The 26,482-nt window shown below is 33.2% G+C and overlaps 1 protein-coding gene across 1 annotated transcript; it reads left to right on the top strand.

Moving 5' to 3' along the window:
* Positions 1-17,245: 17,245 nt before the first annotated feature.
* LOC100256473 (cold-responsive protein kinase 1) lies at positions 17,246-26,204 on the top strand. Its single transcript, XM_002265783.4, has 8 exons — positions 17,246-17,637; positions 23,487-23,887; positions 24,032-24,154; positions 24,287-24,414; positions 24,504-24,717; positions 24,911-25,142; positions 25,369-25,519; positions 25,737-26,204. The coding sequence occupies exons 1-8, from the start codon at positions 17,261-17,263 to the stop codon at positions 26,052-26,054; spliced, it is 1,944 nt and encodes a 647-aa protein (XP_002265819.1). The 5' UTR covers positions 17,246-17,260; the 3' UTR covers positions 26,055-26,204.
* Positions 26,205-26,482: the final 278 nt, after the last annotated feature.

The raw sequence follows: 26,482 nt of genomic DNA, 5'->3' as shown, positions 1-26,482 counted from the left end.
GCCACCTCTTCATCCTCTGTTTTGCAACTTTGGAATTAATGTAAGCATCATTTCTTAATTCCTCCATCTCATTAAGGTCTAAGCACCTCTTTGCCCTGGCTTTGATCAAGTCCATGTTTAACTTTTTGATTGCCTACCAAGCCTTATATTCACCTTCCACAGAGAGATGGCATGCTTTGTCATAGACTAGACGATAGGGAGACATGCCAAGAATAGTCTTGTAAGTTGTTTTATATGCCCATAGTGAATCATGAAGCTTAATAGACCAATCTCTTTTGCTCGTGTTCACCACCTTCATCAATATGTTCTTGATTTCCCTGTTTGCTAGCTCAACTTGCCGGAAGTCTGAGGGTGATAAGGTGCAGCTACCTTATGCTTCACTCCATACTTGGCTAATAGGGTTTCAAAAGGTCTGTTGCAAAAATGAGTACCTCCATCACTGATTACGGCCATGGGCACCCCAAATCTTGAGAAGATGTTCTCTTTGAGAAACTTGAGAACCACCCTGTGATCATTGTGTTTACAAGGGATTGCCTCAACCCATTTAGAAACATAGTCCACCCCCACCAAGATATAAGAGTTACCAAAAGACATTGGGAAAGGTCTCATAAAGTCAATGCCCCAAACATCAAAGAGATCAACTATTAGAATGGGGTTCATGGGCATTTGATTTCTTTTTGTTAGCTTCTCGAGCCTTTGGCATCTATCACAGTTCCTACACATGATGTGGGCATCTTTGAAAAGTGATGGCCAACAAAACCCTGATTGCAACACTTTCATGGTTGTTTTCTGATAGGCAAAGTGGCCTCCACATGCACTTTCATGACAATGGTTGAGGATTCCTTGTTGCTCTTCTTCAGGGACACGCTTCCTTATTATTTGATCTGCACAATACTTGAAAAGGAAAGACTCTTCCCAATAATAAGCATGGATCTTTGCAAAGAAGTGTTTCCTGTCTTATGCTTTCCACTCACTTGGAACTTCACCAGTAACTAGATAGTTAGCAATATGAGCATACCAAGGAGTTTTTGCTAGCAACATAAGTGATTCCTTAGGAAAGTCATCATTAATAGGTAAGACATGGGAATTGTGTGCTATAGCCAACCTTGAAAGGTGGTCAGCTACCACATTCTCCACTCCTTTCTTATCTCTAATTTAGAGATCGAACTCTTGTAGTAAAAGAATCCATCTAATCAACCTTGCTTTTGCATCTTGCTTTGTCAATAAATACTTCAAGGCTGAATGGTCAGTGAAAACAATGATGAAAGACCCTACTAGATAAGCACGAAACTTGTTTAAGGCAAACACCACAGCTAACAATTCTTTCTCTGTGGTTGTGTAGTTCTTTTGAGATTCGTTCAATGTCTTGCTTGCATAGAAGATCACATAAGGCTTTCCATCCTCTTTTTGGCCAAGCACAGCTCCTATAGCAAAGTCACTGGCATCACACATCACTTCAAAGGGTAGTTGCCAGTTAGGAGCCCTCACTATTGGAGCAGTTGTCAAGAATTGCTTCAATTGATCAAAACTCTTTTGACATCTTTCATCCCATATAAACTTAGCATCCTTAGCCAAAAGTTCACAAAGAGGCTTTGAAAGCTTAGAGAAATCTTTTATAAACCTCCTATAGAACCCTGCATGGCCAAGGAATTGCCTTACTCCTTTTACAATTGTTGGGGATGGCAATTTGACAATAAGTTCCACCTTTGCTTTATCAACTTCAATGTCTTTCTCGGAGATGATATGACCAAGGACAATTCCTTGATGTACCATGAAATGGCATTTCTCCCAGTTGAGCACCAAGTCTTTTTCAATGCATCTGTTCAAGACCTCTTCCAAGTTGACTAAGCATTCTTCAAATGTATCTCCATATATGGTGATTTCATCCATGAAAACCTCCATAATTTGCTCCACCATATCACTAAAGATACTTAACATACATCGTTGGAAAGTTGCAAGTGCATTGCATAAACCAAAAGGCATTCTTCTGTAGGCATATGTTCCAAATGGACATGTGAAAGTGGTCTTCTCCTGATCTTCAACATCAATTTCAATTTGAAAATACCCGGAGTACCCATCTAAGAAACAATAGAAAGGATGGCCAGAGACTCTCTCTAACACTTGATCAATAAATGGCAATGGAAAATGATCTTTCCTTGTCACAGCATTCAATTTTCTATAATCAATACACACCATCCAACCTGAAGTGAGAGGTGTAGCAATTTCTTCTCCCTTTTCATTTTGAACCACAGTAATCCCTAACTTCTTTAGTACCACTTGAGTAGGACTCACCCAAGGGCTGTTAGATATGGAGTAGATAATACCTGCTTGAAGTAGCTTCAGAACATCAGCTCACACCACCTCTTGCAAATGAGGATTCAATCTTCTTTGAGGTTGACGAATTGGTTTAGCTTCTTCCTCCATGTATATATGATGTGTACAAACCAAAGAACTAATGCCTTTCAAGTCAGATATTTTCCATCATATTGCTTTCTTACACCTCTTGAGAACTTCAAGTAGACACTTCTCCTAAGGAGTAGTAAGAGATGAAGATATAACAACATGGCATTGTTTATTCTCTTCTAGGTATGTGTATTTCAACTCCATGGGCAGAGGCTCCAAATTGAGCTTTGGGGTCTCTTCTTTAGTAGCTTTTTATGCCTCCTCTTTATTGAACAAAGGTAGAATCTCTTATCTCCTCTCCTCCTCCAACCTTGTAAAGTAGCAAGCACATCAAAGGGTTCAGACAACCCTTTTTCAAGATCCCCAAGACTTTCATTCAACTTGTCTTGCATATTCTGATTACAGTGCTCCTCCACTAGAGTGTCAATAATGCATACCTCTTTTGGACCTTCTTCTTCTTCCGGAGTGATTAGCTTTTTGGACATATAAAAGATATTGAGCTCCAGTGTCATGTTGCCAAAAGTGAGTTGCATGAGTCCATTCCTACAATTTATGACTGCATTTGAGGTAGCAAGGAATGGCCTTCCAAGGATGATAGGAACATAATTAGCTTCCTTGACAGTGGGGTTCGTATCAAGAACAACAAAATCTACTGGATAGTAGAAATTATCAACTTGAACTAAGACATCTTCAATTATCCCCTTTGGAATTTTCATTGATCTATCAGCTAGAAATAGAGTGATTGATGTTGGCTTCAATTCACCAAGTCCCAATTGCTTGTAGACAGAGTATGGTAGCAAATTCACACGTGCTCCCAAGTCTAACAAAGCTTTCTCCACTACCTTTCCTCCAATCATGACTGAAATAGTAAGACATCCCGGATCTTTGTACTTCAAATGAGACTTGCATTGTATGATAGTACTTACTTGCTCAATCAAGAAGGCTTTCTTATTCACATTCAACCCTCTTTTGATAGTACACAAGTCCTTTAGGAATTTTGCATATGTTGGAACTTGTTTAATCATATCCAGCAATGGAATATTGACTTTCACTTGTCTCAATACTTCAAGAATTTCTGATGCATTTCCGATCCCCTTTTTCCCATGCAAAGCTTGAGGAAAAGGTGGAGATGTGTGTTTCTTCAACATTTCTTCCTTAATAAGCACTTTCTCCGGATTTGAATTCACTGTTGAATCATGGTCCTCTTTCCCTTCACTGATATCTTTCTTCTTTCCTTTGATTTCCTCCCTCTTCTCTGTCTTCTTCTTCTTCCTCTTCAACATGTGGCTTGGGTGTTGGCAACTCAACCTTTTTACCACTCCTTAGAGTGATCAAGGCTTTAACATCTCTCACCTATGAGGACTCTCCCTCATGAGTTTCCACTTCATGGATACCCTTGGGGTTTTGGTGAGGTTGAGAAGGAAATCTACCCTTCTCTTGCACTGTGTTTAAGTTAGTGAGCCTTGAGATTGAGTATTGGAGATTATCTATCTTTTGAGATAAGTCAATTTGTATCCCATCCATCCTCTTATTCAATGTATTATCTACACTGTCAATTCTTTGACTAGTCGAGCATTGATGGATTTTTTGTCTCCAACAAAATCTCCCACAACCTTGCTTAGATTCACAATTGCTTGTTCAAGGCTTGAAGCTTGTTGAGATGGTTGAGCTGGCTGTTGGTACTAAGGTGCTCTTGGCTTCCAAGAAAAATTTGGATGATTCCTCGAACTTGAGTTGTAAGTATTTCCATACGAAGCATTGTTGTTGGGCTTGAATTGTCCAATGACATTTGCTTGATCTCCAAACATTTCTCTAGCAGCTGGAATTGTAGGGCACTCCTCCACCAAGTGCTCATAATATTGACAAATAGGACATGGCTTGACTTGCACTAGTGTTTCAGCAACAACTTGTACTTCATGTATCTTTTTTAGTTCTAGCTCCTCCAATCTTTTTGTCATAGCTGCAAACTTTGCCTTCATATCAACATCTTCATTCAAGGTGTACATCCCAGCCTTAGCATTGAAAGAATTCGGTTGAGACTTCATTTTCCCCACTTCTCCCTCGTTCGGTTCATCCCATCCCCTTGAAACTTCAGCTATATAACTCAGGAAATCCATAGCTTCCTCCGGATTCTTACTCATGAAATCTCCTTCACAAATTGTCTCGAGGAATTGCTTCATTGAGGAAGACATCCCATCATAGAAATAATTCACCAATAGCCATGTATCAAAACCATGGTGAGGACAAGCATTGATAGCTTCCATGTATCTTTCCCAATACTCATAGAATTTCTCATTCTCTTTAGTTGAGAAGTTTGAAATTTGCCTTTTCAAGCCATTTGTTATGTGAGTAGGAAAAAACTTCTTAAGGAATTCAGCTTGCAAATCAATCCAAGTACGGATACTCCTTGGCCTTAAAGAATTAATCCAAATCTTGGCTTTATCCTTTAAAGTAAAAGGGAATAGATTAAGCCTCATCAAGTCGATTGAAGCTCCTCCTTCTTGGAATGTATTACAAACATCTTCAAATTCCTTGATATGTGCATAGGGATTCTCACTTTCCATCCCATGGAAAGTAGGTAGAAGTGGAACAATATGCGGTCTGATCACTAGATGCCCTGTAGGGGGCACTATGCATGATGGTGCACTCATACGAGGTGGATGCATGCGGTCCCTCATTGATCTGAATGCATTGGGATTGTCCTGATGACCATGGTGACTATGCTGATCTTCAGGTGTAGCTTCCATGATATTCAAGCTCAATTCCAATTCCTTGTTATGAGGTGTTTCACGTTTAACAAGCCTTCCTCCATTGTCTCGTATCCAATTTGGCATACACAACTAGTATCAACTGTAACAAAAACAAAAACAAAAGAAAATAAAAGAAAACAAAACTACAAAAAGACTTAGATTAACTAAACTAAATTAAAAGGTATGTTAGAATATGAAAAAGTAAAAGAAACGATTAAAAGGGTTAGTAAAATGAAAGAAAAATCCCCAAACTTGTGATGAAAATCACAAGTACTCTAAAATAATATCACTGTGAAGTTGGCACCTTCCCCGGCAATGGCGCCATTTGATTGTGTGCCTAGCTGGTGTACCTTGATTTTGGTCCTCACACAGGAGTAATCAACAAAATTTATAACCTATATCACCATGTGCTAGGATAGCCTTAGCTAATATAGCATAGTGGCTCTAGGATTATTCACTGGGAAGGGTTTTCAACTTACAACTGATAATAATTCAAAGTTGAATTAATGGTTTTCCATTTCAAGGTTAGCTTTAAAAGAAAACATAATCTTTGGTTGGAAAAAGGATTGGTTTTAAGCTAACTAAGATAAAGTAATGGGAATTACTTATAAAGAAAAGTGTTTCTTGGAGTTTTAGGATCACTGGGGTCAGGCTCTTCATGCAAAAACAGAGTTCCGGTCACTTGAATCTTTTTCTCGCATTAGAGAATTAACATATAGTTAATTCTCTAACCGGTGTGGTACAGATGTTTCCCTTTAATGAGTTCAAATGCTAAATCCCTCTCACTGATGAACTTGCAATGGCTCGTGCCTCTCACCTAGCATTTACCATTCAAGGTGATCATTAACCTTGGACTTCCCTTTTCAAGCTCGTAAGAAATAACTAATGGATGTTTCCTCAGAGTCCAAAAGCTTACCAAGTGTTGGCAATTCCACAAAATCCTACCTTCAAGTCACCTCCCAAAGGCTTGCAAGAGGTAAACTAGTGCATCTCAATGGATGGAGATCACTTGCCTTACCAAGTGTTGGCCCAGGTGATTTAAAGGTGTTTTAAGTTAACTAAAAACAAAGAAACCATTAACGGGTCACATTTTCTCTTCATTAAAAGTTGAAACAACAAAACTACCAATTCTGCACTCGACACCTTACCCAGCTACCTTAGCTCCAAGAGACAAAAAGTCTAGCCACTCATTCTCTGAGGAAACATCCTCAGAGCTTGTTTGGCTAGTAAGAAAAATACAATCAAAGTGAGTAGGTAAGGTAGAGCAAAGCTCTGTATATTACTTCCTTCAAAACTATACAAAAAGTTGTCTCTGAGAACAAACTCCCCAAATCTCTATGTAATGAAAATTACAAACAATATATATAAGGTTATTCACCCTTTGTTCTTACTTAATAACCAAGGAATCCTATCATTGGTGGATTACAAGGAGAAAATGGGGATTTAAACATCAAATATTTGAAGAAAAAAATCTAAAAGTGTCGGTCACAAATATCTGGAAGCACTCAGGAGGATTTCGCAGGCATGCAAGATGGCTGCGAAATTTTTCAAGCTGAAGGTCACCATTTCGCAGCCATCACCTTGTGATTTCGCAGCCTACGAAATTGGCCTTTAGCTTGGTGTGATCGGATTCCAATGGCTCTATCTTCTTCATTTCAGCTCCGAATCGTGTACCGTTTGAAGCGTTGGATTGATGACTTCCCGAGCTTCGAAACGACATGTAGTGTGCATAAATTAAGCTCCAGTAAGTACTCCAAAAGTGTCCAACATTTTCTGTCCTCTTGAATTCTTCATGTTAGATTTCTCTCTTTGCTTTCCCTCCTTGCATTCATGATTTGCTTTTGGCAAAGGATTATAAAGCTTTAAAGCTTAGGTTCTTCATGTTAATGAGCTTCCAATTGCTTTGCCATGGATTCCATAGAACTCTCCTCAATCTTGGATTGCTTTGGTGATCAAAATACTATCAAAAACACCAAAACTTACACAATTTGATTAGAAACGATTGCAAAGGTACTTAATATGCTAATTGAGTTAAAAGGTAATAACTACTACTCAAAAGTGTTTAAAAGGGTTAATTACAAAGTAAAAAATAACACTTTTTGAGTAGTAATCAATATTCATCATTCTTTATCCCCTTTTCACTATTGATTACATCCCACCAGTCACACTTGAATAAAATAACTTTATTTCCACTAAGGGTATGTAACTCAATTACATCAGTTAGCACACCATAGTAAGAAACATGACCAAGAATTGGGTTCATATCTCTTGCACTTGTAAATCTTGATTCCTCTACGGTCACAACAACTCCACTATTTTGAGTTTTTTTTTTCCATTTTCTTGTTCTCTTGTGTGAAATCTGAACCCATTAATGATGCATCCTCTATAACATGTAACTAATGTACTTGGTCCACGGGACAATGATAGTATGTGTTCAAAAATTGGACCTTCATGTCACATTTGTATAATCTATAGATTCAAATATAAGATGTTAATACATACATGTGTATTAGATAATAGAACAATTTATGTAGTGAATGTACTTACACATTCTTCAAACCAACTAATGAATTCTCTTGTGTGAATCAAATCTACATCTCATGTACGAATACGAGGCTTAACCCTTATAGATTGCTTATGCTCTCTGATAAAAAAGAAAAAATTAATTATAACCATTGAACAAACTATTCAATACAAGCTTTGGTGTATTTAACCATTAAACAAATTTAAGAATTGAAAGTAGAAATAATTTTATAAAATTTAAAAAAAGTAGAAACTATACCTTAAATAAATAACATTACTTTCTATTTATACAACTATATATATATATATATATATATATATATATATATATATATATATATATATATATATATTAGGAAAAAAAAACCTTTTAATTGAGACTCCTTAACTATTAGACAATGATATTTTACTTCCATAAATTTACAAATTATAAAATTTTATTAAACAAACAAATGAAACTAATAAGGGAACTTAGATAATGATATATGTTTAGTGCTGATGTTTTTTTTTTATATTTGTTTTGTAGGCTATCAATGATAATGGATCATGCGCAATGGGGTTTCCGTAAGCAATAGAGATGGGATGCGATAAGGAGAATCTAAGTTTTGCTATGATGAAAAAGAGACACAGGTTAATCTTTTCAACCTGGCCTGTCAACTCCTTTCGTATTTATTGATATCTATATCATGACCCATTTACTGTGATATTTTATTTTCTTGTCCCCTACCAATTTCCCATTTATTATATATTTGTATATTACATACATGAAAATATTTAAGAAGTGATGTTTTTGGTGTCTTATGCTGGTGGGAATTCCTAGGTTTTTGAGGATTTGTTTATATGGACAAAACACAATTGTAAATTATTCTCTATATGCATAATTTATAATTTCAGTATTTTCTTTTTTTTTTTCTTTTATCATTTTATTTTAATGTATTTTATTATAGATTTGTGACCTTTATTTTACATTTCTTTTTTTCTTTCAGAGTGATTTTATGCTTGGATGAGGAATGCATATGAAACTTGGTTATTGTATGTTGGTAGATTGGAGGGTTGGCCGCATCCATCAACTCCCCTTGTGTTCGTCATGGGCGCTTGGGTGAATGCACTATAAGGCTAGGGTATGCACCTTTCCTAACAGCAATTGCTTTTAGAAGAGTTGGTAGCGCCTGAGGTCCTACAAGTGGTATCAAAACCAAGGTCACAGGTTCGAACCTCAGGGGTGTCGCTAGAGGGGAGATTGTTGGTAGATCGGAGGGTTGGCCGCATCCATCAACTCCCCTTGTGTTCGTCATGGGCGCTTGGGTGAATGCACTATAAGGCTAGGGTATGTACCTTTCCTAACAACAATTGCTTTTAGGAGAGTTGGTAGCACCTGAGGTCCTACATTGTACACATGTTATATTTTTAATATGAAACTAAAAAAAGAAAACATGTTGCTATGTAAGCTTTTTCATTTTTCTCTTTTATATTGTAATAACCTTAGCTATATATGTTTCATTCATTCATAAATATATATATATATATATGGAGTAATTATACAAAATAATAGCAAAGATAAATTACAACATAAGAAATACTCATTAATCTAACTTAATTTAAGACAACAAATTAATTAAACTTGATTTCTTTATAAGTATAGTAATTTCAATTAATGTGTATGCACAAATAACTATATAGATTATTCTTATTAATTATATATCCAGCTTAGTCTATTTCTTTTCTTCTTTCTTCTATTAACTATCTCCAATTCTTCTAGCTAGTATGAAAATTATTATGGTTTTCATTATTAGTGTAGTAAAATTTAATTATTGTATATTAAATTTTGGATTGCTATTTCTTCTAATGTGTTAACTTTTTCTAAAATCAACAAAACCTTGTTTTTAGATTTTTCACTCTTTATTTTTATAAAATATAACAATTTTTCTTTTTCTTTTTTTCGAAATAAGAAATATTATTAATACTAATCAATAATTGGCCTCTATACATTGAAATAGTCTATTTTTAAATATGTAAATGTCTCTTTTTCCTTCTTTTTTTTCCCATCTAACCAATAAAAAGGGAGGACTGATGATTGAATGAGAAATTTTACTTCTCTAAGAAAGCAACTTATAAAAAGGTTAATGAAAGAAATACCCTGTTTAAAGTCTAACATGTCATGATTTATGGATTTGAAAAATTCTAAGAAAATATAGCATGAAAAATAATGGTAAGAAAAATTTCTTTTTACATCTCTTTTATTTATTTTTCCCCCTTATTTATGGTTTTAAATTTCTTGAGAAGTCATCCACTTAGACTTTTATTCCTTTGGTATTTTCTTTGTGTATTTGAATTTTTTATATTCACTGCTTTGTGTATAACATTTATTTTGAGTTAATTGTTTATGTCATGTCTTATTTATCCTCTTATTGTTATGGGGTACCATGAATCATTATTTTTAACTTTTTGATGTTATATCATATTTAGAAATATGTTACTCTTCATGAATTTTTTTTTTTTTTTTTTAGTAATGAAACACTATTTTATTACAAAGTTTCTCTATTCAATTAGTGAAAGACATTTTATTCTTAAGTGATAAGCTTTAACAATATATTTTCTCTAACTCATATTTATTTTTCTCAAATTTTTCTACATTTCATTTTATATTGGTTCTAGTGTTTTTTCTTCTTCAAATTTTTGTGAAAGTTTTATACATAGTTTCAATTGTACTTATTAGTTGTTACATATATAATTTAGAGGTTTTCTATTATTTCTATATTTGTTTATAGATTGTAAGAGAAGTTGGTTTGCCGAAAGAAGAGAACCATTGTGTTAAAGGAGGTGATCTTCAAAACCATGAAGATTACATCAATAAAGTAATTTAGAGGTTGAACTATATTTTTTTTTAAATATAAATATTAATAGTTGCATTGATATTTGTTTTTTATTGAAAGAATTAGAAATTGTTGTTGAAATATTTTGATATAATTAATAAATTTGTATGTAATTATTATATATAAGTAGTACATTAATGGTTTGAATTAAGTTATTGTATATTAATATTTGAAGGTATTTTTATTAGTAAAATTCAATCTAATTTTGGGGCTTGTTTTTTTTCTTTTTATTTAATTATATAGGAAATTACTATTTTAATAAAAAAATATAAAATATATTTTTAATATGAAATGTTCAAAGATGACGCTTCTAAAAGTGTCATTGATAAAATATATTAAAGATGACGCTCCTATAAGTGTCAAGATTGCCAATTTGGTAAAAATCATTTCACTAGAAAATGTTAAAAAATGACGCTTTTTAAGAGTGTCATTGTTAACGTTATTCAAAGATGACATCTTTTTAAGTGTCATTGAAAGCATTAATCAAATATGACACTTCCTAAAAACGTCAATGTAGGCTAAAACATATAATGACAGTGGAGAAGATGACGCTTTAGAGAAGCACCATCTTTTTCCTTTCTTGACGTGTGTAAAAAGTGTCATTGTTTCCCATTTTTCTTGTAGTTCTATTATGAGTGCCTCAAACACATTAAAATGACCTCTTTTAAAGCCTTCCTAATGTAAGGTTTGAGTTCTCATCACTTTCAATCTCTGCTTTTTGATCACCATAGAAAGATAAAACACTTATTTTTACATGAAAGAAAAAACCTATGCTCCACTTAAATGAAGCTTACAATCCATTTGTGAACAAAAGTTTAATTTGTGCATACAAATATAAAAATCCTATGCTCTTAACCACAAAGCTTACAACCTAATCTATGCAAAGAAATAATTATTCATGTATGTTTAACAAGAAAAAAATAACCATTCATTCAAATTCATTCATCCCTTTAGGTCATGGGATAAATAAACATATCCTGCAAAACCAAGTGACCACACCCTATAATGGATCTAACACTTGAGAACTTAACCTAAGGCTCTGATACTAGTTGTTGAGAACCATAGATTACATGCTTTGTTCCTAGGCTCTAGATTATTAAGGTGCATGTAATCCTATCCTAGGCACTCTAGATCTATCACACAACATAAACTAGGCATTCAAAACAAATAAACATACCATAAATCCAAACAATAGTACCATACCTATGATTTAGATGATCCCATATCGACTCTTATTGGTGTAGAATGCTCCAAAATTTTCATATGATCTCGTAAATGTAGTAACCTTCAACTTGATGACTTCTCCTTGAGTCTAGGCATAGAGATGGTGGAGATCTCTAGGTTAGAGGCTAGGGTTCTCTCTTTGGACTGAAATGAGAGGCAATAAGACCCAACCCTACCTAAGAGAGTTATTTATAGGCTTCTTACTGAGCTTAAGTGACTTATGCCTACCATGGGTCTAAGTCACTTAATTTAATCCAAAAAGGTTGTTAATTGATTAATTAATAAAATAAAACTTCAATTAATTAATTAGCCCAATCCAAAGATACCGTTCACTTACCCTTATGTAACCTTGCATATTTACCAACACCCTTGATATAAGTGAACTAAAAATCCATCCAATCCTCATAAATTGTGTCATGAAGGAATATAAGCTCGAGTAAGGACCATTAGAATCCATAGGATAATGTTAGCTCCCTTAAAATATAATTATGAAGTAGATTCAACATCCAACTATAAAGACTTAACTACACACCAATGCTCTATATATGTATATTACAACAAGAGACTAAGTGCTTAGGGTCATGGCCTGCTATCCATTGTATACAATCTCACCATAAACTAGTCGTTCATAATCTAACAAAGTAAAAGCTATTAGACTTTTGAGACTACCTTTACCATCGTTGAGTTATATATCCTCATATTATGTGATCAAATGACATACTCTACCTCACTAAGATTATATGTCATATTCCATTAAAGGAATTATTACGAGCCCATATATTTTATGATCACACATCCTTAGGATCACCCAAGGGGACACACTATCTCAAAGTCAATGAGATATCATGGTACCTCTATTGAGAATACTTGTTTCTACTAACTTCCATTAAGAGTGACCTAATCCATAGGGAATATATGATTATTGTTAACTTTAGCACAATCTTAATATTCTCTCAAGGTTAAGAAACAATACAATAAAGTAATTTTGTAAAGTCAAGACTACTTGATATCCTTATATCATGACTTACCATAGGTCTTATCCAATGTGTAACCATACACACTAATGCACTCACCATGAGAAACTCATCTCAATGGCTAAGACTAGTCATCCATTTAATTAGGAGGTGGTGTACTACAGCCTCTAATGGGTTTCTTAAACCCACAAACCATTTGTGAACAAGTTATTTACTTGCAAGGAACTTATGACTTGGATCTTCCATGCAACTCATAATGCACCCAAGTCACGTATAATGCAAGAGATGCAAGTCAAAATGCTTATAAGATATAATGCATGGAAATATGATAGATAAAAGTGAACTTAAACTTTATTAATAAATAATAAAATCCAAAAGTTTATTACATCATGTCATACTTTTAAGGGTTATATCTTAATAATAAGAAGGAAAGAGAATGAGAGGGGAAGAGAAAAAATGGAAAGAGAGAGAAAATAGGAAAATGAGATCATCCTCAAATGGAACTGTCAACCGGTAATGGTACCACCAACAATGACATCAAGGACAATGGTGGTGGCATGCAAGGGTAGGGAGGATGGTGGTGAAGGTAAGGGTGAGAGGAAAAGAGAATGAAAGAGAGAGAAAATGGAAAGGAGTAGGTGATCAAAGGTGTGGCCGATGGTGCCAACAATAGCAACAGTGCAGTAGGTGGTGGGTGTGAAAAAGAAAAATGGAGGGAAAAAAAAAGAAAGAAAAGAGAGAAAGAATGAAGAAAAAGAAAAATAAGAAAAAGATATATGAGAGGGATGACATCTAGTGTTTCAAGATGGGTCTTTTAGGGGTTTTTAAAATGAACAATGGAGATCAAATATGAAAACAAAGGGTCCAAATTTAGTCTTTCTAAATGGGTATGGAAATGGGCCTAAAACCTGAGCTTAAATCCAAACAGAAAATATCTAGAAAATGTGGAAAAGAAAATGTGCCTCGAACAAATGTTAGAAATGGGGTTGGGAACAATTTTTGGGGTCTACAAGGATACTTCATCTTTTAATCTCCATTGTTCTTGATGTTCCGTCAATAGTTTCTACTAGTATTCCTACTCTTGTTGCCTATACTGATGTTTCTCTTACTCCTCAAATTATTCGAAAGGTTCCTCCAGTTGTTCCACCTATTGTAAAGCTTAAACTATCTACCTATAAAGGAAACTTTGTTCCATCATCTTCTCACACTACATTACCACTCTATGCACCTTATTAGTGAATGGCCCTATTGGATATTATTCATGATGCGATGACTTAATAGGTTTTTTATAAAACACAATTCTTATTTCTTAATGACTTAAGTTGACTTTAAGTTAAATTGTTATAAAATTGTTAACTTAAAACTCATTAGTTTTTTTTTTAACTTTAAGTATTAAGATTATTTAGTAAAATTAACTTAAAGTTTATTCTAAATCATCAAATTGATACATTCACCACCGTCAGTTTTAACTAATATTTATCCTCATTAATTTTAAGCAATATATTTATTTATAAAACATCTATATTTAAAGTATTATAAATACATAAGATAACTATAAAATATTTATTATGAAAAACGAGTCATAAAGGTGAAATCGTAATTTTAAAATATACTTTCACTACTGTGAGCAAATAAAGTTAAGAAAGATTTGAAATTAAGAATAAGTAAACTATATTTGCTCAATATTTAAAGTTCAAAATAAATTTAAATTGTAATATTAAATTATTTTATTAAACATGTTTAATTTATTTAATGATTTAAAATAAATTTTTAAATCATAGTAATTAATTAAATTAATTTACTTAGAAGTATAGACATGCACCTTACGTTTCAGCATCTCCATTTGGAGAGAGTCATCTTGACTAGTTGGAAATAGCACTACTATTGTAGATGATATTGATGATGATAAAGAATCCTAAAGTTCTATGAAGAAGCGTAAATTTTCTATGAACAAATATTTAGACCTAGCTTCCCACTTCCACTAGAACCCTTATCTAATTTCTTGAGTTTGAAATATTTAGGTTCTTTCTTATCCATAGAGGTTAGAAAACAATATTCGCATATTCTTTGATCTTTGCAATGATATCTTTTTGAATTGCATAAATTTAAATTATTTAAATATTTATGTATATAAAAGATATTTTTGTATTTCCAATCCAACTTCTCTTCCTTTTGTGGAGTCAATTGAAATTTATCATTTTCTTAGTTATATCATATGATGACTAAAACTAACCATAATTTAATTAATTCAACATTTTGCTCGTTTAGAATCTCCCAATTAAATATTTGGCAAATTTATGCACAACCCAAAGTCTTTGTCCACGCCTTAAGACTTTTCTTACCATATAATTTTACTTTAATTTCTATTCAAAGACGTGAATCATTTGTCTTAGAACAAGTAAAATATTACTACAAATAGACATGATCAATAGTGTTGAACATAGGATTTAAAGTTTGGGAATGATTGACAAGTGCATGTGATTTTAGGGGCATATATTAATTTTTTTTTAATATTACCTATTAAAAAAAATTATTCCAAGTTGGGTTGAAGGGGCAATAGGGATGGATAATTGCAATTGTTGGTATTTAATGAGGAATTTCTAGTAAGTATGAGTCATCAGCTCGTGTCTCACCTCAATTAACTAAAAGTTTATTGACTAATCTTAAGGTTGGTGGTATTTTCCTTAAAAAAATTAGATATTTTACAAGATTTTGAAATCATTTTTTAAAATATAATTAATTATTTGAAGTGGTTTTTTAACTAATTAATTTTTTAGTAATTGTTTCTTCTAAAATTCACATTTTTATTATGACATTATGTTCAGGCAATCACAAATTTTTAACCCACTTTGAAGTATTATACAACACTCCGTATTAAATTACATAAAGATTGAACATCATATGATCAATAATGATGCTATGTGCTATAGAAAAGTTGACTTTTGGTGGCTTCCATGACACATATTTAGTTCCCTTGAAGAATAAATTTTCAAATAAAGGTAAATCAGAGCATAAGAAAAATGAAATCCAAGCCAGGATATAAGTGAGATTTTTACGTTCATGCATGATAATAAATTTTTTATTACTATTCTCTTTTTTAACAAGTGACTCAAACATATTAATAGATGAAAAATGTAATTGATTTTTCTAAATATGCTCACATTCTTTAATGTATGCCCTAGTATTGACGGGATTTATTTAGGTTGTTGAACATTCTAAACTTCTAGATGTTCCATCTTCCTAACATTTGACCATTCTTAACTGAATGACCAAAACAACTATATTTGCAATGGACTTTCATTATATGGCTCCACTAGTCTCCATCATAATGACTCTGTACAAAAGATCTACTTCTTCGTTACCACCAAGGCCCTCCTTCTAACCTTAGGACTCATACCAAACAAGTGTGCCAACGTCTTTGACTAATAATAATAATAATACAATCGACTTCCATTATAAGGCTCCACTAATCCCAGCATAATGACCCTATACAAAATGCCTTTGACAAACTCCAACGCCCCTTCCTCTAACCTTAAGATTCATATCAATCAAATGCTGATATCTTTGACTAATAATAATAATAATAATATTATGACTTCCATTGTGTGGCTTCACTAGCCCCGTCATACCAGTCTTAGGCAAAATACTTTTTTGTAAGCCCTTTCCTCTGACCTTAAGACTCATACCAATCAAATGCCAACGTCTTTGACTAATAATAATAATAATACAGTCAAAAAATTTAAGTTTTTTTTTATAATATCTACGGAAAAATAAATGAATATTTGGCCCTTCACGTTATTCATCTCTCAAAAGGCTTACATTTTTCACATAGCACATGATAATTTGTCGTCCAGTCTTCAATTTTTAAAGTACTTGTATTTTTCATATCACGCATGCTTGCCCTTTTATGTCTTCCATTCTTGATGGGTTTGGATTTTTTATAACCTCGACAAATAATATTTTTATTAGTATTTTTATGAAGGGGTCTTAGAAAATTTTTAACTTTTAAAGGGGCTTGTATTTTCATAACATGCTTGGCAAATGATTCTTTTTATACCAATAACTTGTTGAGGGTAATGATAAATTAATTGAAGTATAATGCGTTAATTTCGAGTTTTCTTTTTAAAATTGATATTATAAGTCATGGGGCCAATGGACCAGATTTCTGGCTCGTAGCTGGCCGCCGCTGACCCACCCGACTAGACGTGTGATAACAAAACATTGCGTAATCTATGCCCCAACTCGATTTTCGGACAATTTTATTTATACCATTCATTGCTGCTAATTCCAAGAACTCACCTCCAAACTCCAATTCAGAGGCCACTGTATCTAAGAACAAAGGTATGTATGATAGATTCTGTAGTTTACTATTCAGGGTTGGTGTGTATGCAGTATAATGAATATGCGAGCTGTGCAGTAGCATGTCTATGGAATATCCTTCCTTTGTTCCTTGCTTAACTGATGATGAGCTTGAATTCATATATAGCGAACTGAAGAGAAGAAGATAGTATAGATGGAGTTCGGCAGAGGCTTGGTGTCCTTGATGACAGTGGGAATATGGTGGTGGTGGTTGATGAGAGAAGCTGTTTCAGACCCACAAACCAACCTGCTAATCCAGGGATGCAGTACATACAGCCCCCCCAACCTTTCCGACTTCTACAGCAACCTCAACGACACCTTGTCTGACCTCAAAACGCAGTTAAGCGACAACAAGCGCTTCGCCACGGCACAGAGAACAAGGAGTACGGGCACTGTCTACGGCCTGGCGCAGTGCAGAAATTACATGTCCACTGAGGACTGTGTGGCTTGCTTCAACACTGCTCAGTCAGACATACGCAATTGCTCTTCAGCCAATGGCGCTCGCGTTATCTACGATGGCTGCTTCCTCAGGTAATTGTCTTCTTATTTATTGCTTGCAAGACGGATGTCAAAAATGGCTATTTCCTAACATGCTTTTAGAATAACATTGCTAATTAAACTAGAAAAGTTAATTTATTTTTTATTAAAATTTAAAATACTTATAAAAATTTTAAATATATATAAAGAAAATAAAAAATCAATAATTTTTTTTTCACCTTTAATATTATGGAATTAAATATATATATATATATATACATATATTATGATATTTTAACATTTTATTAAATATATAATATTTAAATGTGAAGATATTTATTAAAATTTATATAACCTATTACTTTATAATTTTAAAACTATTAGTGAATGGTCCAACTCCAGGGATGGCGAACAAATCGGGAATCCGGAAAGGGATGCTATTCCCCTCTCCAAATATATTATTATTTGTATAATTTTAAAAATAATATACTATTCATAATTTAATTTTTAAAAATAAAAATAAATAGTTATATTTGATATATTAATTTTTTATATAATTTTGTTTTAAAAATTAAAAAAAAAATAATAGGCATTCTCCATGGAGGATGAGGAATTTTATTATTTCCAGCCATATATATATAAAATAATAATTTCAATATCTATTTATTACATTTTTTTTTTGAGTTTTTTTCAATATTTATATGAGATTTAATCCATCCCATTAATATTTTTTACCTAAATTTCCTTATGATATTTTTTATATTTCAGTAAAATTCAACTATCAATATTTTCATAATTTTTTATATTTTAATAATTGGTTATACTTTATCTCAATTTTCTCTTTTTTATTATTATTAGAAATTATTTTTTTTTATGTTTTCTACTTTACAAACTCATCCATTTTGCTAAATACACCCATCTTTTTAATTTGTTTTTCTTTTTAAAAAAAAAAAGCCTTTGAAATTGTCTATCTTTTAAATAAACTTTAGAATTATATTTTTTTTTATTAAAAATGAATAATAAAATTGAAAACGGTCTAACCATGATATTTTAAAACCTCACACAAATTTGTATCTACTTTAGAACAAATATTTTTTTTATATTAGTAAAAGCATAGAAATTCTATGTATAAATAAAAAGGCCACCCAAAAGCCAACTTAAAGCATATAGGAAGTATACAATAAGCACCTAAAAACAATAATAATAAAAAAAAAGATGATATACAAAAAATCACATCGTTTGAAACACAACCAATCAAAAAAATATATTAAAGGGCAAGACCCTTCATCTATAAACAACTTTAGTCCAAGACTAAAAATTACAAACAAAATTTTTTTTCATCATTTTAATCTAAAGCTCCTCATTTTCAAAAACAATTTTATTTCTTTTCCTTCAAACCGTCCAAAAGAGACACAAGGGAATCGCCCTCTAAATCTTCTTCACTTCTTACCCACAAAAGAACCATGTCAACTAATATCACACCAAAGAGAGTAAATAACAACTCACAAAACCTTAACCTTAGTGCAATGGATTAGAATATAATAAATAAACTCTTCTACAGTACAACAAAGGAAACATCTATTCAGAAGTGACCATCCCCTCTTCTTTAGTTGGTCCAAAGTTAAAGTCTTATCCCACGAAGCTTCTCAAACAAAAAAATCCTACCTTAAAAGAAATGCAAGGGCTCCAAATGATGCTTCTCGAAAACGAGAGTGCATTGCTACCTCCAAAGCACTATAAAAGGATTTAACAAAAAAATTCTCATCCTTAACCTCTTTCCACTGCACTCTATCCTCCATATCAGTAAGCACCCTCTTTCTTTGTAAAGAAAAGAAGAATCTCTTCACCTCTCAATTGTTAAACAGTCTAGAAAACTGAGGATTCCAACCCTCCTCCTCTCCCAAAGAATCCCAAACTTTCACCACCCAAGCCTCTTTTGAAGTTGCCAACACATCCAAAGAATGAAAAGAAATATTGTTCAAAGTATTGTCTCCACACCTCCTATCCTCCCAAAATCTCACCCTTCTACCCTCCCCCACTAAGAAAATGGTTTTTCTATTTAAAAAAGACCATTCCTTCCTAAGAGAAGGAATATTAAGTTAGCATAAATAAATATAGAATAATTAGATAATAATTGTTTCTATAAAGAATGTAATGATAAATTTTGTAGATGATAAAAGATAAAAACTATGTTTTTTGGTTAAAAGATGATAATAATTTACTAAAATGTATAAATATAAATATTTTAATAAATCTATAAATTGTATTTAATTTTAAATATTAATATTTTGATAAATGAGTGATTATAATAATATTTTATTTAAAATAATTATGCAAACATAAAATTCATTTTTTAAAGCAAATAAACCAGCTTTCTCTATTATATGTACAAATTATAAAATACACTCCTTAATTACTATCATGATATTAATGTAGGCCAGAGAAGTAATAATTGGCATGATTTGTTTAATTAATAAATAAATATATTATAATTATTTTATTTTAAATTTTATTTAATTAATTAATAAAATTATAAAAATCATCATCATAATTTTCTTAACAAGTCTTTTTTTATATCATTTATATGATAATTAAATATAATAAATATAAATATTAAAAAATCATATATGCATGATCATTTATTTTACATTATTAATTAGATTTGAATTAAATAAATTATACTTTTAATATTAAATGTATCATCATTTATCTCATTAATCCTATTTTAAAAAAATATCACTTCACATTTAAATTTTTTATATTTATCCTTTTAATTTTGAATGTTTTTATTTTAAAATATAAAAATATAGATTTATTCAAAAAAATACTAAAATATAAAAAAATAATGAAATTCTAATATTTTAAAAATTAAAATTAATTTGATAAAATAAATAATAAATTATTAAGACCAACATATCCCTGTTTATTGATATTTTTTCTCCTTGACCATACATATGTCAATTACACTTACAAAATAACTTTAACATGCATATTTTTACTTATTTCATCATTTTTTGGACTTTTTCTAAATATTTCCATGAATTTTGAATAATTTTGGTTTCACCAATATTTTTGTCAAAATATCCACCAATATCTCCAATATATCCATAAAATTTAAGTACCGATACATCTGTATTTATTGATATTTCAAATCATAGTCACAAACTTTTGTTCAATAATGGAAGTGGTACATGTGTTAACATCATATGGTACATTATGAAATAAGGGTTAGTATATGTATAAACAAACACTAGAAACACACTTACATGTGTTTATTTATACTCAACTTTCAAAGTGCTTTGTTTCCTAAACTTTCATAAATTGTCTAACAAGGCAAACAAACTATGAATCAAACAAGGCTTATAATATTGGATTCTTTAATTAGTCTTAATCTTAAAAATTAATCTAGAATACCAAAAAGAAAAAAAAAAGTGAAATATACTATTGAAAACAATTAAATACCTTCTTAGACAGCACGGTTTTTATAAAATAAAATAAAATTATCAAACTTATTTTCTTAAAAGAGTTTTTTTTTTTTTTTTTTTTGTAACAAAAAATTATTTTTAAAAACAGCTACCAAGTATACTCATAAATTTCCCATATTCATACTTCTGCAGAAAAAGATTTAACTTTTGCACCATGTTCATGAAGTTTTTTGTAGGGTAAATGTAATGGTAAATACTTATTGAGACTCGGATGTTCTTGCGCAAAGCAGAACAAATCCACTAACTAACTCGGATGTTCTTGCGCATAGCAGAAAAACATGCCTGATTGTCATCCTTTTTCTTTTTTTTTCCTTTTTTGTGAAAAAAGTAACAAAAATCGAAGAACACAATATCAGAGATGTAAAGTAATATTTTGTGATGAATATGGATGATTCATGTCTAATTGGTGTCTCAGCTGATTTGTGTCCAGCTGGTGCTCCTTGATTGAGGGATTAATCAACAAAATTTATAACCTATTACACCATATACTAGGGTAGCAAAGACAAAGCTACTATAGCATAGTGGCTCTAGGATCGTTCACTAGGATGGGTTTTCACTTCACAAATGATGTTAATTCAAAGTTGAATTGGTGCCTTTTCATTTCAAGGTTAGCTTTAAAAGAAAACATAAAGATGCTTGAATGAAAAAGGTTTAGATTTAAACTAGCCAAAAATAGTAACTAATTTTACTTACAAAGAAAAGATGTTTCTTGGAGTTCAGATCACTAGGCTCAGATTCCTCATACAAAAAGGGAGTTCCGGTCACTTGTTTATTTTCCTCGCATTAGAGAATTAACATATAGTTAATTCTCTAACCGGTGTTGTACAGATGCTTCCCATTAATGGGTTCAAACACTAAATCCCTCTCACTGATGCATCTTGCAATGGCTCATACCTCTCACCTAGCACTTGCCATTCAAGGTGATCTTTAACCTTGGATTACCCGTCAAAAGCTCGCAAGAGATAACTAATGGATGTCTCCTTGGAGTCCAAAAGCTTACCAAGTATTGGCAATTCTAGAAAATCCTACCTACAAGTCACCTCCCAGAGGCTCGCAAGGGGTAAACTAGTGCATTTCCATGGTTGGAAATCACTTGCCTTACCAAGTGTTGGCCCAGGTGACTCTAAGGTGTTTTAAGTTAACTAAAAACATAGAAATCACTAACGGGTCACACTTTCTCTTCATTAAAAACTAAAACAACAAAACTTCCAATTTATGCATGTGGAAACTTACCCGGCTTTCCTCACTCCAAGAAACAAAAAGCTTAGCCTCTCATCCTCTGTGGAAAAATCCTCAGAGTTTAGTTGGCTAGAAAATGAAAATGAAAGAGAAGACAAGAATATATATGAAAAACAGAGCAAGTGCTCTGTTCGTTGATTCTATATATTGGATTACATATATGATATATGATATATGATTACAGTGGATGCAAAGGAATATATATATAGGAGTTTTTCCAACCTTCCTAGCTAAGAAATCTTATGGTTGGTGGCTTACAAGGAGAAGAATGGAAATTTATACAAAAATATCTGAAGAAAAGATCTAAAAGAGTCGGTGCACAAATATCAGGAAGCACTAAGGACATTTCGCAGGTGAAAATGGTGTCTGCGAGATTTCGCAGGCACTCAAGAGGGCTGCGAAATATTTTCGCAACAACAAGTTAAACTCACAGGGCTGCAAAATTGGCTTCCACCTTGAGGTTCTCAGCGTTCCAGCTTGCGGCATGTATCGGGTAGCTTCAGGAGGAATTCCATAGCACTGTACAAAAAGGTTGCGAAATTCTCGCAACAAAAGGCTGATTTCGCAACACTTTGGAGTGATCTTCTTGCAATGGCTGTAACTCCTTCGTTTCAACTCCGAATCGCGCACCGTTTGAAGCATTGGATTCTTGACTTCCTGAGCTTTGAAATGGTATATAGAATGTAGAAAATGGAATTCGGAAAGTGCTCCAAAAGTGCGCAAGAAGACTGCAGCTAGCTTTCCTCTGTTTTCTTCACTCTGTTTTTCCTTTCTCCTTGCTTCTCTCCTTGCATACTTTGAACGACTTTGGCAAAGGGCTATGGAGCTCCAAAGCTTGGTTCTTCATGAATTTGAGCTCTTCATTGCTTTGCCATGAACTATATACAATTCTCCCTCATTCTTGGATTGTTTTGGTGATCAAATTACTAACAAAAACACCAAAACTTACACAATTTGATTAGAAATGATTGCAAGGGTCCTTAACATGTTAATTGGGTTAAAAGGCAATAACTACTACTCAAAAGTGTTTAAAAGGATTAATTACAAGCTACAAAATAGCACTTTTTGAGTAGTAATCAATGGACTCAAGCCCGTGGGTTGTCTGATGTCCATGGCTTGTTGGAACCAGATATGGCCTTCTATAATACAAGTTTCTTAGGGCTTGCTTCTTTTCTTTAGATATGAGAGCAGCAGCTTCTACGACGAAACTACTGGCTCTGGCAATACTGCAATTTGTGGCAACCAGACTGCAGCACAGGCGACTGCTTTCCAAGAAGCAGTAAACGGACTATTATCAGATCTTGAAACTGCAACACCCAGAACTAATGATTCCTATGCAGCATATAAAAAGGAAGTGGTCGGAGGTGGTGGTGCAACCGTGTATGGGGTGGCTCAATGTGTTGAAAGGGCGAGTGCAAGTGCTTGCAAAGAGTGCTTGAAAGTCGCAGATGGAAACATAAAGAGTTGTCTTCCCAGTACAGACGGTAGGGCTGTTGATGCAGGATGTTTCCTGAGGTACTCAAACACGCCTTTCTTTGCTGATAACCAGACCACGGATATCTTGCCCTTCCTAGAAAAAGGTGAGGTCTTAATCTTATTCCTTCCAATTTGGGATACTACTATATATAAGCCTAATACTCGAACTTGAAGATCCATTCCACCACATCAATTATCTTAAGCAGTATCAGATTAGTATGTAAACAATGATGTTGGATTCTTTGCAGGAGGTTCAACCAAGAAGAAAGCCATTATAGGAGGAGTGGTTGGAGGTGTATGCCTATTCTTGCTCCTCATTATGTTGTTTGTATGGCATCAGCACTCAAGAAGGGCAAAGGCAGCTCCTAGAGGTAAATTAAAGCAAGTTGCACCATCATGGTTTGGAAAACAGTTTTAACCCTTCTGAGAATCATAGTTGTTTTCCATTATTTTAGTACTATTTTTCTGTTAACCTTTTACCTTATTGCTTACCTTCATAACAGGTGATATGTTAGGGGTACCCGAGTTGCAAGGCCCAGTAAATTACAGCCACAGAGACTTGAAATCTGCAACAAAAAATTTTAGAGCTGAATATAAACTTGGAAAGGGAGGCTTTGGTGATGTCTATAAGGTAAAATTCCAGATATATATGTAGTCCAGTCGAATGTTTATTGCTTTGGGCAAGTGCTGGTAGGTTATATTAAGTCCATCTTTGAACAGGGTTATTTGAAAAATGGGACAACGGTTGCAGTTAAGAAGCTAATTATAGGTCAACCCAATAGGGCAAAGGCAGATTTTGAGAGTGAAGTCAAGATCATAAGTAATGTTCATCATCGCAATCTCCTCCGTCTTCTTGGATGTTGTAAAAAAGGATCAGAACTACTTCTTGTCTATGAATACATGGTCAATAGCAGCCTTGATAAATTCTTATTTGGTAAGTTAATCTCATCCTTCTAACCATACGGACCAAAAACAGCCACCACATGGCTCAGTTATAGAGTTAAACAAAGGCTAAGTGTTTAATTAGTTGGATAGTTTTAATCAGGCTAGGCTGCTCAGTTGCTATAATCAAGCTAGCTAAACTGTTGAATTTTGTATATATTAATCTATTTGGAGTTGTTATACAGGCGAAAGGCGAGGAGCTCTCAACTGGAGACAACGGTTTGATATAATAGTTGGGACAGCAAGGGGTCTTGCCTATTTACATGAGGAATTCCATGTCTGTATTATACACCGTGATATAAAATCCAGCAATATTCTTCTTGACAATGATTTCCAGCCCAGAATTGCAGATTTTGGGTTGGCAAGGCTTCTACCAGAGGACCAGACTCATCTCAGCACAAAAGTCGCTGGAACATTGTAAGCCCGTATAAGAAATCACTGATCAAGATCTGTCTGTGTCCATTATTATGAACACCATGCATATTACGTAAATTTGCATGCATTATCTCTATTTGCTTACGTTCTATCTCCATTTTCTTGGATTGACTATTCCTAATTATGACTAAAAGGCTAGTGGTTTGTGCTCCATTTGCTTAAGTTCTATCTTGGGCTGTTGTGATGACTAGTAATTATCATGCTTCAGGGGTTATACTGCACCTGAATATGCAATCCTTGGACAGTTATCTGAAAAGGTTGATACCTATAGCTATGGGGTTGTCGTCCTTGAAATCATAAGTGGCCGCAAGTGCAATGAAATGAAGGCTGAAGATGTCACCGAATACTTGCTTGAACGGGTAATCCACCATAATCACAATACTCTTTACATCTCATTCACAAGGAAATCTACTGAAGGCTTTGTCCCATCTTCATTATAGCTCTAAAGTAATTGTCCTGCATTTATATATGTTTTTCAATCTTAATCAAATCTAGTCATTGCAATTGAGTTCTTACATATGTAGTTTTTTCCTTACGTTTCTCCTTGAATTTTGATATATATCATTGTGTAAATAGGCATGGACACTTTACGAGAATGACAAGCATTTAGAGTTGGTGGACGAGAGCTTAGACCCTGAGGAATATAAAGCCGAAGAAGTGAAGAAGATCATAGAGATTGCTTTGATGTGCACTCAGTCATCAGTTTCTATGAGGCCCACAATGTCTGAAGTAGTTTTCTTGCTACGCAGCAAGATCAGCTCACTTGAGCATGGACCCCCAACTAGGCCTGCTTTCATTGATTCCGACTATAGAGCTCATGGAGACTCTTCCACCGCTACTGGGTCCTCTGCTTCCAATGCCACTGCTTCTATTTCTCACTTCTCAGGTCGATGACATGCTCTGGCAAAAACACCAAGTGTGATGTCTGGTCATTAATCTTGAAAGTCATCTCAGTGTCAATGGAGCCATTAGGTTTGCCCAAATAATGCACCACACCACACTAATATGTATTCTTGTGATTGTGATTAAAAACTTTTTTCTTGTATCAACCACATCATGTATCTAATTAATTCATTTTAGATCATCGTTCAATAGCTCCTATAATGCTACCATCCAATTTCACAAAATCTAACCTTGAGATTAATTTAGTAAATCCGCCAAGTTTACAGTACTATATTAACCATTCAAGACAATTTGAACATAATACTATTCTATAATTTCACACTAACCAATTCAATCATATTACTTCTTCAATTCAAGCTCCAATTTTCTAAATCACTGCAGACCTTGATTTTAGATCCTTCCTCTTCCAAAAAAAGAAA

This window comes from Vitis vinifera, chromosome 4, assembly GCF_030704535.1.
Source record: "Vitis vinifera cultivar Pinot Noir 40024 chromosome 4, ASM3070453v1".
Lineage (NCBI taxonomy): Eukaryota > Viridiplantae > Streptophyta > Magnoliopsida > Vitales > Vitaceae > Vitis > Vitis vinifera.
The sequence above is the reverse complement of the archived record's forward strand: the minus strand, read 5'-3'. Positions and strand labels throughout refer to the sequence as shown.